We start from the raw sequence: 16,107 nt of genomic DNA, 5'->3' as shown, positions 1-16,107 counted from the left end.
CTACAAGCCTTTACTGGAGCCCGCTCACAGCCTGGTAGCAGTACGGCGACTGATGCGTAGAACAGCTGCATGGCAAACCCCGAAGACACGTCAGACGCAGTGAAAACCTCGTCTCTACCGACACTCCTCCTGCATTTAGAACAGAATCTGTCAGCAAGGGAGAAAACGTGGCGCTTGGATGTTCCTGGTTTCTGTGTTCCGTTCAGTAGCTTTGACCGCACCGCCCACGTCAAGAGTCGGCGATGTGTAAAACAGAAGAGAGACAACATCTTCAAAAATGTGCCAGTCCAACAGGGGGGTGAAGGTTAAAGTTTGAAATATAACACCACCGTAAAGTACCGCGAAATAAATCAGTAATTACACATCTAGATGAATATTTGTCACTACTCTAAGTGCCGACATTTCATTTCTGTAGTTAGTGTGTGTGTGTGTGTGTGTGTGTGTGTGCGTGTGTGCATGTGTGCCTGTACCTCGAGCTATCCTGAGCACCCTCATGATCCTGATGATGGTGGGGTTGATCGGAAGGGAGGCATTGATCTCGATCTCCTCCAGTGTGATGCCCATCACTGACAGCAACACGATGGCCAGGTCCAGCTGGTTCCACCTGCACACACACACACGCACACACACGCACACGCACACACATCATAGTTTTCAAAGCTGCCAGAGGTATGGTGGAGTCCACGCCTCAATGGCTCAAAGCATTTCTGGGAGTGGAAGGGGGACCCGCTCAGCATCGACGCTGGGTCCAGAACTCATGGCGTATTTACGCTCCAGCTCAGCCAGTGGCCTGCGTGACTGCATCCTCCTGGTGCTCGAAAACACTTGCGATCTCGTCTGAGACGCATTTTAAAACCGAGTGAAAATAACAACCACCTGGCCCAGAAACAGAGACGTGGGCCTGAGCGGGAATTGTGAGTTTTATCTGGTGGCTCAGGATTTCCTGGTTGCACATATCAAGGTCTATGATATGTTAATTCTCCAATGAATATTAATGTTCTACACCAACTTTCTGCATCATTTGCATGATTCCCCTCCAAGTGACTTGGCAGAAGAATGGACCATCATATCTGAAGGCCAGCTCCTGTCATGAATATTGATGTTCACACCAGAAGACTTCTCTGAAAACCTTGCAGCCTCATCATCATCACATCTGCATTTCTTATTATTCCGTCTCTTAGCATTTTAAAACTAAAAGCGCTATCCAATCCAGCTGTCACTAACGCCACAATGAAGATACAGGAAGCCAAACACGGTCGCTGTGCCGCCCTGCTACTTTAACGTCCAGCCAGCGAGGGCGTGGGAAGGTCCGGGGTTGATTTAATCAGAACCTCCAGAGATGCGAGCAGCGCTGATAAGCTCTGGGTCTGGAAGGCGAAGGTGTCCGTGGGCTGTCCGCTCGCACGAATCATCTGAATCATTCCTGAGTCACCTGGCAACATTTCTGAATGATATGAGTAAATAAGCACGGGACATTTTTTTATTTGCATAATTTCAATATGGCTGCCACCTGTGCCAGTGATTTCTGTGATTTGCTATCAAATCCTGAGCTCCCTGGGGAGCTGAGTCCATTTCTGTTTCTACCTGAGCTGTAACCTCTGAGCTCGTGATGACAGGAGTTTACGCCTCCTTAAATACCCAATTCACATTTTTATTATCTGTCCAAGTTCCTTGGTTTTTTTTCAGCTCCGTTTACTGCAGAATTGCTGCCTGAGGTCTATTCCTGTGCAGTTAATGTGTCTTGTCCAAGATAAGATCTCAGTACCAGAGCAGCAGGACTGCTGCACACGGGGCTCGCTGGGTGTAAACACGCGGAAAACTGGGTTACCTAATAAATCCTGGACTTTCCAAAAAGGACAGTGTGAAGACAGCAAATAGAAAAAGGAGTTAAGGCAGCCATTAAGTAGACTGGAGGGGGGAGGGGGGTAAGCAGGGGGCCTTAAAATGTTTATCAGCAGTACGAGACAGACACATAAAGAAGGCTAAAACAGATTAGGAAGAATAAAATATGGGGATAAAAATAACGAACAGCCATTACCTTCAGCACACCCACGACTCTAAAAATGGCTCGGCAGCTGTAATAATACAAATCTACAGCGTTAAGTTTCTCCAATCACATTCAGCAACACGTCCCAGCTGCTCCCTCGCTGGCTGGCTCGCCGTTGACGTGGATATTGAAATGTATCAAAAACTCAATTCCCTGCACCAGCAGAGCGTTCATGACAGCGATGCATTCAGCTGAGTACACGGTAAATCCACGACTTTCACTATAAAGTATTAAATGTTATATTACTTGACAAGAAGGTTCCGGGTTCAAGTCCCGGCTCGGGCACAGGATCTTTCTGGGTGAGTCTCCATGTTCTCCCTGTTCCTGCTGGGTTCTCTCTGGTACTCCAGCTTCCTCCACAGTCCAAAGACATCAATTTGGGGACGAGGCTGATTGATTCTCTAAATTGACCGTAGGTGTGAATGTGAGTGTGAATGGTTGTTTGTCTCTGTGTGTTGGCCCTGCGATGGACTGGCGACCTGTCCAGGGTGAACCCCGCCTCTCGCCCGTTGACGCTGGAATAGGCTCCACCCCCCACGACCCTTAATGTGTAGGAATAAGCGGAAGATGACGATGGACGGATTACTTGACAAACCTTACAGCATTTGTCAGTATTGTCTATATTTTTCATTTATCTGTGCCTCCATCTGTCCTAGCTCAGAGCCGTGGTGCGCCGAGGCATTCTGGAACATTCCGGGTTTCTCCAGAGAGAATCTTATGGGTCGCAATGGAAGCTGCTGCTGTTAAATCTTCAACCAGCTTTATTTAGACGGAACATTCAAATGAGATGGCGGTTGATCTTCTGTCAAGAGGCGGACAAACAAGCAGAAGCGACGGAGCCGGAGCCTCCTCTGTACCTGTCCTTGAAGAAGCGCCGAAATCCAAAGGCCACCAGCTTCAGCGAGGCCTCGATGACGAAGGTGGAGGTGAAAAAGTAGTTGCAGTACTTCAGCGCAGTCTCCAGAGACTGGGGTGGAGAACAAACGTACAGTACTCAAAAAAAGTACAAAGCAATACTGCATTGTTTACACACGCATACTTTGACAGAGCCTTGAGGAACCTCTGAGAGCACCTCATACTTCTCAGGGTCAAACGTTGAGTTTTTATAAATCAATGTGAGATCTGATCTCAAACATGACTAAAGTATGAAGAAATACTTGAATACAAAAGCAGTATTTGATGGTGAATTATCAGGATACCTGACGTGCTCACTATTTGTTGTGCCACTGAAATAATCGCAGTCAGGGAAGGAGAGAGAATCAGACAGGAACAGAAAACTCTTTCTGATGGGTTTTTTTCTTCTTACACACTGAAGGTTTTCGTGTCGATCCCCAGTTCAGGTCTCTGCTTGTTCTCACTGCAGGTTGGCAGACTTTCCTTCCATCGCTCAACGCCACAGCAGCACCTCTCCCCTCTGCCACCCCCACGTCCTGACCCTGACCCTGACGCCTGCTCACCTGCGGCTGGCCGTAGTGCTCCAGAGACATGGTGATGACGTTGATGCAGATGATGAAGGTGATGACCAGGTCCAGGTAATGGCTGGTGCACAGGGCGTGGATGGCCAACCGGGCCCGGCCATACGACGAGTAGTACGGCAGCTTCTGGGCCTCTGCAGGGAGAGAGCAGAAGAGGAGGAGATGGATGGAGAAAGGAAGTGTAGGATGGGGGGATGAAGTAAAATGGAAGAGTAGATTTATTTGATAGGAAAAGGTGGAAAAGGTGGAAAAGGTGAAACGATGCACGGATGGAAGTGATTCATTCACGCCAAGGAAAGTTAAAAAAACAGAGAAAGAGCAAATGAAGAGCAGACATGAGGGGAAATGAGTGGAGGAGTTTCAGTGCGTATGAAGATTTTCTGAGTGGATCTCTCAGTGGTAGAAATTCCTGCTTGGTCACCTCACTTCCACTGCATTAACATCAAACATTCCAGCAGATTTGAGTGTATTTGTGCGTGTAAGACATTTCTCCCCTTCCTGTCTTCTTCATCACTTCCCTGCACCACTGCATACCTTTTCCCACCAAAAGTACAGAACAGAGCGCCGCAGGGATGATGCATTTCTGTAGTCCAACAGGAAGTTAGCATCCCCCGGTTCCCTGGACTAAAAACAAATGGGATTGTTGCTCTGGATTTTGGACGACTGCAGAAACTCTGGGGCAAACAAAACTGTTAGATGTACATGTTTTGTTTCATAGGATAATCTTGAATTTGCTAAAAGAGAAAGCAAACATTGCGCTATGAGGGAAGGAGGCCACGCCCAGCTTCAGCAAGTTCGGCATGATGACGCTCAAAGTCTGCGTCTGCTTAGCCACTTGTCCGTGACGGCGGGTTTTCAAAAACACTGAAATATTAAACTGCTGTTGACTACAAAACTCCCAGCAGGAATTGAAGTCTTGAACTACTCTGCAGGCCCTAAGACTCACTCCTGCACCTCTCACTTCCTCTTTCATAACTGGGCTCCTCCTCCCACCGCTCCCTCAGCTTCCTCCATTCCTTTTATCCTCTTACTCTTTCAATCTGTCCTCCTTTTTTATCTTTTGTCCTTCCTTCTCTTCACACCTTTTAATCCTTCCCTAACTAATCCACATGATCTGATATCACTGTGTTGGTGTTGTTCCTACAATATCATAATTACCCCCCCCCCCCACCATAACCCCAGCTCCAACCTTAATTATGACCATGTAGGAACAAGGCAGCCGTATCAGATAAGCCACCTAATCCTTCTTCCTATCTCTCTGCCAAAGCTTCAAAGCCTCCTCTTCTCCTTCAACCATCACTCATTACTCCCACTCTTCTTCTCTGACGCTCTTACTCCTCCTCTTCTTCTCCATGCGGCGCTGGCGTTTCTCCTCGCGGCGCCTGGCCTCCTCCACCTCCTGGTGCTGCCGACACTTGTGGAAGTTCTCCACCACCACACCCACGAACATGTTGAGGACGAAGAAGCTGACGATGAGGAGGAAGGAGATGAAGTAGAGGAGCATCCATGGATTGTTGTTGGTCACCGGCTGGCAGAGGAGAAGGGGAGACAGTAAGGATAGAAAAGGAGAAAAGGAACAAGGAAAGGCGGGATAAAGGAGAGAAGACAGAGACTGATGTGTTGTGACTCCCCAGGAAAAACAGCACCCAGAAAAGTGAGAATGAGAGACGAGGGCATCCGTGAATTCAGAGAACGAGGAAGAAGAGAGGGAGCGCCAGGTGGCTACACGCGCCCCTGGAAACTTCCCCATCCACCAGCAGAATTATTTCAATTAACATGCTCATGATAAACAAGTTCCATATTCATGTATTCCTACAGAGCAAAGTCTGACTAATGACTGAAGACACGCCTACATAATAATCCAGAGTTTAGAGGCTGGAAGCTGGACCAGCGCCGTGTATCAGTTTGACTGATGTACGTGTCACAAAATGAGGTGGAAACTTGTGATTAAAGTGTAGAGAAGTCCACCACACACAGAAACAATGAGACGGAGATCAGAAAACTCCACGTCTTTATCTAATTTTCGCATATGAGGTTAAGGTCGTTAGCTGGCAATCAGATTAGCGACTTGATGGGGTTAATATCTGAATATTCCCCAACATGTAAACCAAGCCACTGACTTTGATCAACGTGAAGTTCAGCAGTGAAAGCAGTTCCCCCGAGGGGCTCCTGAGCTTCCACGCTCACCAGAACCAGGCAGACCATCCAGGAACCGAACTCCTTTAAATCCAGCCGCTGGACTCGGGAAACTTCAGGTTTGTGGAATGTGGAACTGATGTTGGAGGAACCTGTGACTGTCTGCCTACATGGAAAGTAATTATGTCACATGTGAGCCAGGACAACCCAAGGTACCCTGAGACCCGAGTAGTCAGGGAGGATGGATGGAGAAGAAGAAGAGGAGGAAGAAGAAGAAGAAGAGGAAGAAGAGGAAGAAGTCTATGTGAAGAAAAGACTGGGATGGCTGGGAGAGGAGTCAGTTACCAGGAGTCATTTCCAAACAAAGATCAAGTTCAGGGGCTGTAAAAAACCCAACATGAGAGTCAGATTTTCAATTTGGAAGAGCGCTGAGTGTTGACAGCGCAGGGTGGAGTGGAAATGGGATTAGTCATTCAGAGGCATGTTGGACTTGTCCCCCAGAGGCATGTTGGACTTGTCCCCCAGAGGCAGGGAATAATGCCCCCCCCCCCTCCCATAGTTTACCTCATAGATTTCAAATGAAACCAATTCCACAGGGAGTCGGTTCACATTGCCGCCGCTTCAGAGGACTCATTTGCGACTGTCATCTCACCTGTCTGAGCCTGTGGAAATCATTAGCGATGTTGAGGAGGAAGAGCCAAACCTCCCCTAGAATGCCAGGCTTTACACTGTTGGGTCGTTACAGCAGAAATTCATTTACAAACTAGAAACATTTGAAATCACCCCTCCCCTCGGTGAGCCTGGAGAAACCACTGGGAGTTCTCAAAGTCGGATTCCATATAGAATTAATTTGTTGCTCAAGAATTATGATATGTATAAATACGTATATATTCCACTTTGTCGTAAATATGTATGAGCCTATAATACTGCTGATTAAAAATCACCATAGAAATGAGTTTCTGCAGGTTGGAGGCGGGTGGCAGGACTCGCACGGTCTGCTCCTCACTGGCAGGGAGATGGAGAGGGTGAACGTTTCTCAGGAGGCCAAAGACGATCTCAGAGAGGCTGACAGGAAGTCAGCTGACCTAACATGGCGACGCCCATGACCCGACATCAGCCTCTGCGGCAAAGACACCCACCCACCCAGGTATGTCCCTGGGGGAGACACGCCACGCCCCATTTAAACTAGTTTTAGTTGCATCCCACAATCTGTACCTTATGCTTTTTTTCCCCCTTTTACTCTGTCTGGTGTGGAAAAATTGAAAATGACAATCTTGGTGATTGGACGATCAGCCAATGATTGGCCAGGTTTGACGACGCCATTTCCCCCGCATTTATATTTGGTGATACGATGCGACGAAATCCACACCGACACCCTGATGACGCAACTTTCAGTTGAATTGGGAATTTGTGTCATTCTACTTGGCAACTTGGGTGAGGGAATGCAGGAACTACATGGAAGCACAGCAGTTTTTAAGATGGTGCATGAAGTAAACACGCAGGAGGAGCGTGGAGTAAAGCTTCTGGAATTGACAGCTAATTAGGTTTGCTTCATGTGGAGGCGTTCTGGGCACATGCGGCGTAGGGAGAGATCCCGCAAACGAGCAGAAGGACGGATTTCATATCCCATCTGGCTGAGAATGACTGGGATTCCCTGAGAAGTTTAACAGGACCGCTTCCACGGAAACCTGAACCCAAATGAATGGCAGAAAATGGAAAGATGGAGGAAGACTGTCCTCTCAAGACGTGGCGAAAACGACCAATATTGATGTTTCAGTGACATGCGCCATCTACTGGCTGAAGGAGGGTTCAGACCAACGCGAGACTTTGGTGCTGGAGGCTCAGTTTGACCCTCGTTACAACAGCAGGAGGAGAACGTTGTTCTAATGTCTGTTCATGTTCTGTTGCCAGTGGTTTTGTTGCGACTGGAAGACCGTCCCTCACTCCACCGTTTGCAGTCCAAAAAAATTTGATGCGACCCTTTGGTGGGGCTCACTTGTAGCATGGCGCGGTAAAACAGGTCAGGTTTTCCGAACTCTTTCCTTGTTCTTGGATGACAGGCGCGATGGTTTGGAATGCAAACATCATCGTCACCCAACATGATCACGTGTCTCTGTGCCTGAACCAAACCCGATCTGAACATGGCCCCCCCAAATATAAGAGGAGGAGCCTAACAGCAAGTCTAAAATGTTCACGGCAGAACACTCGAATGTGAGTTCTCTATGCTTACATTTACGGCTTCAGAGATGTTATGAGACTCACAAGGGTCCTATGAGGATAATAAGTAAGACATGATGATATACGTCGATATTCCCGGCACCTTCCTCCTCCTCATCGCTCAGCCTGGCTGTCTTCAGCTCCAGCGCAGGAAAGTCTGCTCCCCCTCCACCAGCCTGTCTGCCCACAGCCTTCACCAGCCGGCCTGCCAGCTCATTTCCTCCCCCTGGGTCCCTCTGGTGCAGCCAGCCTCCGCCTCCACCAGCACCCGGATCCTGACCTCAACTCCCGGAAACTCACACCAACTACAGAGTTTGTATTTCGGTACTGCAGGCTCACCGTGACGTGGAATTACAGAACAGGAAGCTGTTTCATTCTGATCCATCCAGCTTGTCGTTACTGGCAATGAGAACTTCAAAATCAGACCTCCGTTACTTGACCGTTGGTGAGAGCAGAACCGCAGACCGACCTGTGGATTTGCCCCCTGATCTCAGCTCTAGTTTGGTCTCAACAAAGACCAAGTTGTGATCTTAATTGCCCCTCGGGGATAAATAAAGTTATCTGAATCTGAACAGTGAGGCACAGCAAACCCAATACCAGTGAGATTCTCTGGTCTTTCCACTGTGGTGCAGCGTCTGTTACCTGCTGGTCTATCCCCACGGCGTCCAGTCCATGGTACATGATGTTGACCCAGCCGTCTTTAGAGGCCAGCACAAACAAGGACATGAGAGCCTGGAGGGAACACACAAAACACTGATGTACCCAGGACCCTTGATCGAATCTGGAACTGGTTACTTACCGTCGCAGGACTCAATGGACCGGCTGACGGAAAGCAACACACACAGTAAGAAGGAAGCACCCGTGCTACAATGATGATCCAGCCACGATCAATCAAGCAATCGAATCCATCAGAGAAGAATTTAACAGCTCAGTGTTTGTCGCTGTCGCCGTGGCAACAACAACAGTCTGTGGCAGCTTGTTGCTATCGGCGACTCTTCATCAAAACCTTGTTGTTTCAATCTGCTCCATCTAATAAGCGGACCTGATCTCAGGAAACACCCAGCTGGCTCTGACTGGAGGTGTCCACACACAAATGGAGGGCTTTTTAAGTCTTGATGACTTCTTCTTTTTCAAATTTCAAACTTGTGCGTGCGCTGCCACTGCTGTTTTTTTATTGCCATGTTTTTCTGAGCTCCAAACACGCTTCCCATTCCGTTACTGCCGTAGCTAATTGTGACTCATTTCATCAGTTTCTATGGATGCAATGTTGGACTGAACATCTGACTACAGATGCACAATAATATGATCACATCATCGGCATCTTCGCTCATCATCCGTCCTGTATGATGAGGAAACAGTGGAGTAAATATATAATGTATGGAATTTTCCAAACCATTTTGAACATTCTTAATGCTAACGTGTTTTACAGGATGTAAAATCATAAGAACTTGATTTTATAAAGTTATTTTCATAATATCAACATTGGTTAACGGCCAAATTAGTTCAGTTCATTGGATATCAACAAATAATCTGACATCCTGCATCCCTACGTTTGACTGGATCGGGATTATCTGGCTGTTTTGCCGGTGCAACATGACCGTTGTTGACTGGATTCACTAGTTAGCCTGGTTGTTGGTTAGCATAATTAGCAGACTGTTGTTGGACTGCGAATTATGTGATGAGCGTGCTTGTTGAAACGGTTTTCATAGATGTGCACGTGTTTCCTAGCTACTCCATGACTGTGTCAAATCTGGGTCCGTCCTCAAATATTCAGATGGCTCATTGGCAACACGTCGCGCCAGATGACGATTTTATCTTTTGCTATAAAAATATGGAAATATCCCGATTTAAAATGGTGTTTTGTAGTATCCTGTTGAGGGCCCTGATCATTACGATCATTTTTAACGGTATGTGCAGAATTGTTGGAGTATTTGTGTTGCCCAGGGAATCCAGACCGCCTGCGTGTGATGTCTTCTTCTCCCTCCTACCTGTCCAAGATTGTCAAAGTTGTATTTGTGGTGAACCCATCGATAGTTGGACGCCAGACAGTCCGATTTGTTGGTGATGTTCTTCACGTCCAAACCCACACAGTAGTAGAATTTGCCTTTGAATAACTGGGAACAAAACACACACACGCACGCACGCACGCACGCACGCACACACACACACACACACACACACACACACACACACACGGAGTGAAATGAGAGGCGGAGGCACACAAAGATTGGTTTTGATGAAGTCAGGATATCACTTGTGAGCGCAGCCACTCATCCCTCAGTGCTTCTGAAGTCGAGCTGAATCTATGGAACTCCTGTTTGCACACGCAGACTAATTACACTCCGAAAACACATGATAGCAACAATGTGGTCTTCCTCCTGAGAAAAGACGTTTTAAATTCTCAATCATTCAAGAGTGGAGTAAAATATTGCAAAGCTGAAGATGAAGAGAGAATAATTATGTGAAACAGTATTGGGGGGGTGCAAGATTGACAGATAGATGAAAAATAAAATCTGCCTTGATGGAGTGTATCTTTTCTTTTGTTCACTAACCTTCTAAGCCAATTATTGGTGAATACGCATTCATTTCTGAAGCTATTTTCCCTGATGTGCTTGAAGTTCAGGGGTGCAACCGCTTCCTCCTACAAGTGCCAGGCTCGACAAAGAATCTGCAGTTTGATGTGGAGGAGAATTACCGGCACTTGTTGGGTTGTTGCGCTGCGGTGTGTTCCTCCTGCTCCTGTTGCATTCTGCTCTAATTAGCATCTTAGCGATGCTGGGAGAATGTGATTACATATTTGTGAGCAAACAAAGGCACCCGGCCTAATTTCATTTTAGTTTTTATGTTTAATCCTCCTTTTCCTTCCTTTGGTTATTTGCCCTAAATAAAAGTTAAAATAGAGAATAAACGCGTCCCAGAAAGCACATCTGACCCACTTAAGTCTGACGTGTCCACAGTGAACCCTGAGCCTGCACCGTAAGGCCACTTTATATCTGTAAAAGTTTGGCCGTCTGAGGTCCAATTAAATGTTTAGCAGAGGGCTCTGCAAAATTGATGAAGGTTTGTGAGATCCCAGAGTCAATGAAATAAAGTGCTCAGGTGAGAGCACATGGACGCTGTTTACCTGCACGCCAAGAATCCCAAAGATGATGAAGAAGGCACAGCAGATGAGGACAATGTTGCCGATGGGCTTCAGGGAGGTAATAAGCGTCTCAACTACCAGCTTCAGCCCCGGAGCTCTGCTGATTACCCTGCAAGACCAACGGAGACTGTTAGAGACGGCGGCGGAGGCTCAGGCTGACAGAGACAAATGAATACATCAGAGAGGAAGTCTGTTTCAGGGCCCTTCGCTAACAGCATGCAGGTCAATCTGAGCTCAACTAGACCTCAGCTGAATGGAGCTCCATGATGCTTGAGCACATGGATGAGGGTGCATGTGATTTTAGGGCGAGTCCATTCATTCGTACCAGTTCATGGTCATCGGTGTCATCATCGGGGGGCATTCTGTGTGTTGTGGGTGTAACGTGTGTGAAACCAGTCACGGAATCACCTCCCCCTCCCTGTGGGAGCCCCTGCTGGGGGTTGTTTCATGAACGTTTGGAACGTCTCATGATTGAGGCCCAACATTCCCAGTCTGCATTCCGAGTGTGATGGCGAGATATTCGTTTGATATGATACTCCAATAACTACATGTACAAACACTCATCATAATTTGGCAATCAAATGTGGAGAAGACCACCCTCAGGCCAAAGAGCCGTGTTTATTTTCTGCCGCAGGTGTTTGTGATGTCATTATTGTGATAAATGCAGAACAACATCAGCCTCGAACCTGCCACCATTTCACAGTGAATCCCTCAGAACTATTGAGAACCATGGAGATTCCTCCCTCCTCACCTGAGGGGACGCAGCGTCCTGAGCAACCTGAGAACGCGGAGCACCCCGAGAATCTTTGCCCCGCCTGCCATGGACACCACAATGTCAATGAGAGACACGAACACCAGGAAACCATCGAGGATGTTCCAGCTACTCCTTAGATAGGCTGTTTCCCCCAAGTACAGACCCATGGACACCACCTGGGGAGATGAAGGGAGACATGCATGCAACAGGGGCCGGATTCACACACACACACACACAAACACACACACACACACACACACACACACACACACACACACACACACACACACACACACACACTTTTTGATATTCAGATTTCTTTTTTAGCCTCCCAAACCGGTACTGCATTGCATGTCAGCTGCTCACTGGTTGAGGGGAGAGGAGGTTTGCAAACCGTAAGATGAAAGTAAAATATGGGAGGAGGAGAGGAGTGTGAGCTGGAGTGGTTTTCACAAGTCTGAGGAAAGCAGTTGCTAAACAGCTCTGGGACTTCTCCACAGCAACAGCTGATTGGAGGATTCAGTCAGGTTCCAGGTTCATCCTAGCACAGAAACAGAACTAGTCAAAGGTACCAGTGACCTCCTACTGGTACCAGATGAGGGACTGGTCTCTGTGCTGGTCTGATTAGATCTCAGGGCTTTGATACCATTGACCACCATATCCTTCTACAGAGACTGGAACCTGTCACTGGTATTAAAGGAACCACACTAAACTGGTTTATGTCATATTTACTAGGTCCATGTCAGTTGGTACTAGTTAATGATGGTTCCTCTGAGACCACTACAGTCAGTTCAGGTGTTCCACAAGGGTCTGTGCTTGGACCAGTCCTCTTCACCCTGGACCTGCTTCCTCTAGGTCACATGATCAGGAAACACTCCATTAATGTTCACTGCTATGCAGACGACACTCAGCTGAACTCATCAATGATCCACATGGAACAAACCAGCTGACTGAACTGGAGGCCTGTCTGAAGGACAGGAAACATGGAGGACCCATAATTTCCTTTATTAAACTCTGATAAACTGAAGTTCTGGTGCTGGGCCCCAAACACCTGAGGACCACCTGATCTGATGAGACAGGTACCCTGGATGGCACCACCCTGGCCCCCTGCACCACCGTAGGAACCTAGGAGTTCTCTTTGACCAGGACCCTTTAACTCCCACATTCAACAAACCTCCAGGACGCCTTCTTCCATCTACGTAACATCGCTAAGATCAGACACATCCTGGCTCAAGAAGATGCAGAAAAACTAGTCCCTGCTTTTGTCACTTCCAGGCTGGATTACTGCACCGCCCTCCTACCAGGCTGGACTAACAAGTCCCTAAAGACTCTCCAGCTGGTCCAGAACACTGCTGCCCGCGTGTTGACTAGAACTGGTACCAGAGACCAGGTCTCTCCTGGACTGCTTCTCTGCATGGCTCCCTGTCAGATTCAGAACAGAATTGAAAATTCTTCTTCTACCATCAAAGTCCTCAACAATCAGGCTCCTTCATCCCTGACAGAGCTCCTAGTCCCCTATGATCCAGCTAGAACCCTTCACTCCCAGGATGCAGGGTTCCTGCTGGTTCCTAGAGTTCTAACAGTAGAATGGAGCCAGAGCCTTCAGCTATCAGGCTCCCCTCCTGTGGAACTGTCTCCCAGTTCCAGTCCAGGACCCAGACCCCCTCTCTATGTTTAAGAGCAGACTTAAGACCTCCTTGTTGATCAGGCTTATAGTCAGGACTGCTTAGGCTGGCCCTTAGATCTGCTGCTCTAGGCTCAGACTGCTGGGATCTCCCATGATGCACTGGGCTTCTCTCTCCTCCTCCTGTCCTCAGACGTGTTACTAACTCCTCTTCTTCTCCCCTCATCCCAGATCCAGGTGCTGCTGGAGGAGGCTCCAGACCTGAAGAGGCTCCAGCTGCCACCCGTAGCTCCACCTGCTCACGTCCCCGTCTGTCCATCAGTCTCTCCTCCTTCCTCTCTCTCTTTATCTCTGTCCCTCTCTTTCCTTCTGTCTCTCTGTCTTCCTCCATTCTCTGTCTTTGTCTCTGTCCATCAGTCTCTCCTCCTTTCTCTCCCTCTTTATCTCTGTCCCTCTCTCTCCTTCTGTCTCTCTGTCTTCCTCTATTCTCTGTCTTTGTCTCTGTCCATCAGTCTCTCCTCCTTTCTCTCTCTTTATCTCTGTCCCTCTCTTTCCTTCTGTCTCTCTGTCTTCCTCCATTCTCTGTCTTTGTCTCTGTCCATCAGTCTCTCCTCCTTTCTCTCTCTTTATCTCTGTCCCTCTCTCTCCTTCTGTCTCTCTGTCTTCCTCCATTCTCTGTCTTTGTCTCTGTCCATCAGTCTCTCCTCCTTTCTCTCTCTTTATCTCTGTCCCTCTCTCTCCTTCTGTCTCCCTGTCCTCCTCCATTCTCTGTCTTTGTCTCTGTCCTGCTCTCCTGCTCTCTCTCCGTCCCCACTGATCCTGGATCTGCTCCACCTTCCTGCTGGTAAAGGAAGGTTCTGGTGGCTGCTGTTGCAGGATGTGCTGCTGATGGAGAATTGCTGGGTGGAGGTTCATTGAAGGAGGGAGGTGCTGGACCTGCTCTACTTGGACAGAGTCAGGACAGAACTTTGGTTGGGGTTTGGCGCAAATAAAATTGACCTGACTTGACCGAGAGTCAAACCCAAAATTAAACCTCCAAAGTTGATGAGATGAGAGGAGGAGGGGAGCAGAGAAAAGCAAGAGCCCCTAATCCCAACAGTTTCAAAGGAAGAGGGACGAGACAAGGAAGGGAATAAAGGAATTAGGAAGAGGAAGAAAAGAAGATTCAAATGAGCGGAGGTTTCTCTTGACTAACACTTCTCCACTGAAATCATGCCTCGTGGTTTTAGGAATGACGGTGAATTTTGCTGACCCTAACTTCAGCAAATGTTTAGTTTGAGAGCAATGATTCAAGGGAAAGCCTCCCTCTTCTCAAATCTGAGTTAAGACTAATACAATCGTGTGGAGTGCTGACACTGCACTCAGCAACTTAAGCATTTGGACTAAAAATCCTCTTAAATCAAACAAGCCTCTCCAGTCTGGACTCACAACACGGATGTGACTGGCTACAAAGATTCCACCCATCAGTCTGAGCTGCGGCTGGTTTGTCTCATTCAGGAGGAAGAACATTCCAGGATGAAACCTGAGGTGGGGGGAGATCAACGAGCATCAGTGGGAGGAATGAAGAGCAGGAGTCAGGGGCGGAGGAGAGCAGCAACAGAACGGATCAAAAAAACCCTGACGAGGTTTGAGGGAAAAGGAACATGGCAGCTGTTTGTGAGTGACTTCATTTGACATCAGCCACGCAGGTAAGAACAGCTCGCTGTGGCTGTCATGTTGAAGTAGATCCTGCAAAGATGCAGCACGCCTGCGTGGCTGGAACAGCAGAGAGGCGGTCGGGAACGGAAGGGAATTCTGTTCAAGGAGCGACTGGCGATGGCGGTTGTGGGGATGTTGCAGCTTTGATGAAATGCTTCCCTCCTGAGCCCTCAGGGCTCCGAAAAGTTTGCAGCCTGTTTATGCGTCTGGGAGAGACGCCGCCATCACAGCAGGGACTAAGACACCGAGGATGACACCACACGTTTAAAATTTCACAAGAGGAAGAATACATGTCTACAAGCATACACATATACAGTATGTGTGTGTGTGTATATATAAAACTGCAGCCATCCATTCATTATGCGCAAACATGAAGGAAATGCATTTATTGAGAGGGACAATATCCAGTACAGTCACCATCACTTCAATGTTAATATTTGTTGTTTATCTTTATTTCCAATCAATTAGAATAATTAAAACTCAAAAGCCAGTATGAAAGTATTGGCACCCTTGACCCTCCGCACGGATTCAGCTGATCCATGGAGAGCTGTAATATTTGTGATTGCATCTGAAGAGTGAAAAGCGCTCTGAATAATGGAAACTGAAAAAGATTTTGACCTCGAAAGTGTCTTGTCATTATTCACTCATCCACTGAAGTCTATTTTTATTTTAATATTCCAAAAGTGGAAAAATGTAAGTGATTTAGATCAATTAGTTACAAAATGTGTCATTAATTTGATTTAATTTGACAGCCCTGCGAAAGTAAAATGCCTCCTCTCCTGGATCTCTTGTCTGGGTGGGACACCACAACCTGCTCTTCGAGGCTCAGATTCAGAGCTACACAAAAACGAAACGAAGGACAAAAGGCACACAACCTTTGTGGCAGCTAACAAACAGAAATGAAGAACTTCATGACAGAAGAGAGAAAAGACGAAATTCCAAATGTTCCATGTTGTTTGGACAGCAAACAGACTGCTTCGACTAATTAGACACCTCCAACGTGTCCACCAGTCA

General features: G+C 47.5%; 1 protein-coding gene across 2 annotated transcripts in view; it reads right to left on the bottom strand.

The window, feature by feature from the left end:
- Window positions 1-16,107, bottom strand: part of LOC147258006 (voltage-dependent T-type calcium channel subunit alpha-1I-like) — a 117,970-nt gene that overhangs the window by 25,642 nt on the left and 76,221 nt on the right. For both annotated transcript variants that reach the window (XM_086212310.1, XM_086212311.1), the window contains 8 exons: window positions 11,769-11,947; window positions 11,000-11,126; window positions 9,864-9,989; window positions 8,518-8,607; window positions 4,858-5,050; window positions 3,505-3,656; window positions 2,905-3,014; window positions 471-604 (listed from right to left, as the gene is read on the bottom strand). In XM_086212310.1, coding sequence (XP_086068436.1) covers window positions 471-604; window positions 2,905-3,014; window positions 3,505-3,656; window positions 4,858-5,050; window positions 8,518-8,607; window positions 9,864-9,989; window positions 11,000-11,126; window positions 11,769-11,947 — 1,111 coding nt within the window. The remainder of the gene's footprint in view (window positions 1-470; window positions 605-2,904; window positions 3,015-3,504; window positions 3,657-4,857; window positions 5,051-8,517; window positions 8,608-9,863; window positions 9,990-10,999; window positions 11,127-11,768; window positions 11,948-16,107) is intronic.

This window comes from Aulostomus chinensis, chromosome 8, assembly GCF_037954235.1.
Source record: "Aulostomus chinensis isolate RoL2024-O1b breed Wild chromosome 8, RoL_Achi_v1.0, whole genome shotgun sequence".
In the NCBI taxonomy this organism is placed as follows: Eukaryota; Metazoa; Chordata; class Actinopteri; order Syngnathiformes; family Aulostomidae; genus Aulostomus; species Aulostomus chinensis.
Note: the sequence above shows the minus strand (reverse complement) of the source record. Positions and strands in the feature narration are given on the sequence as shown.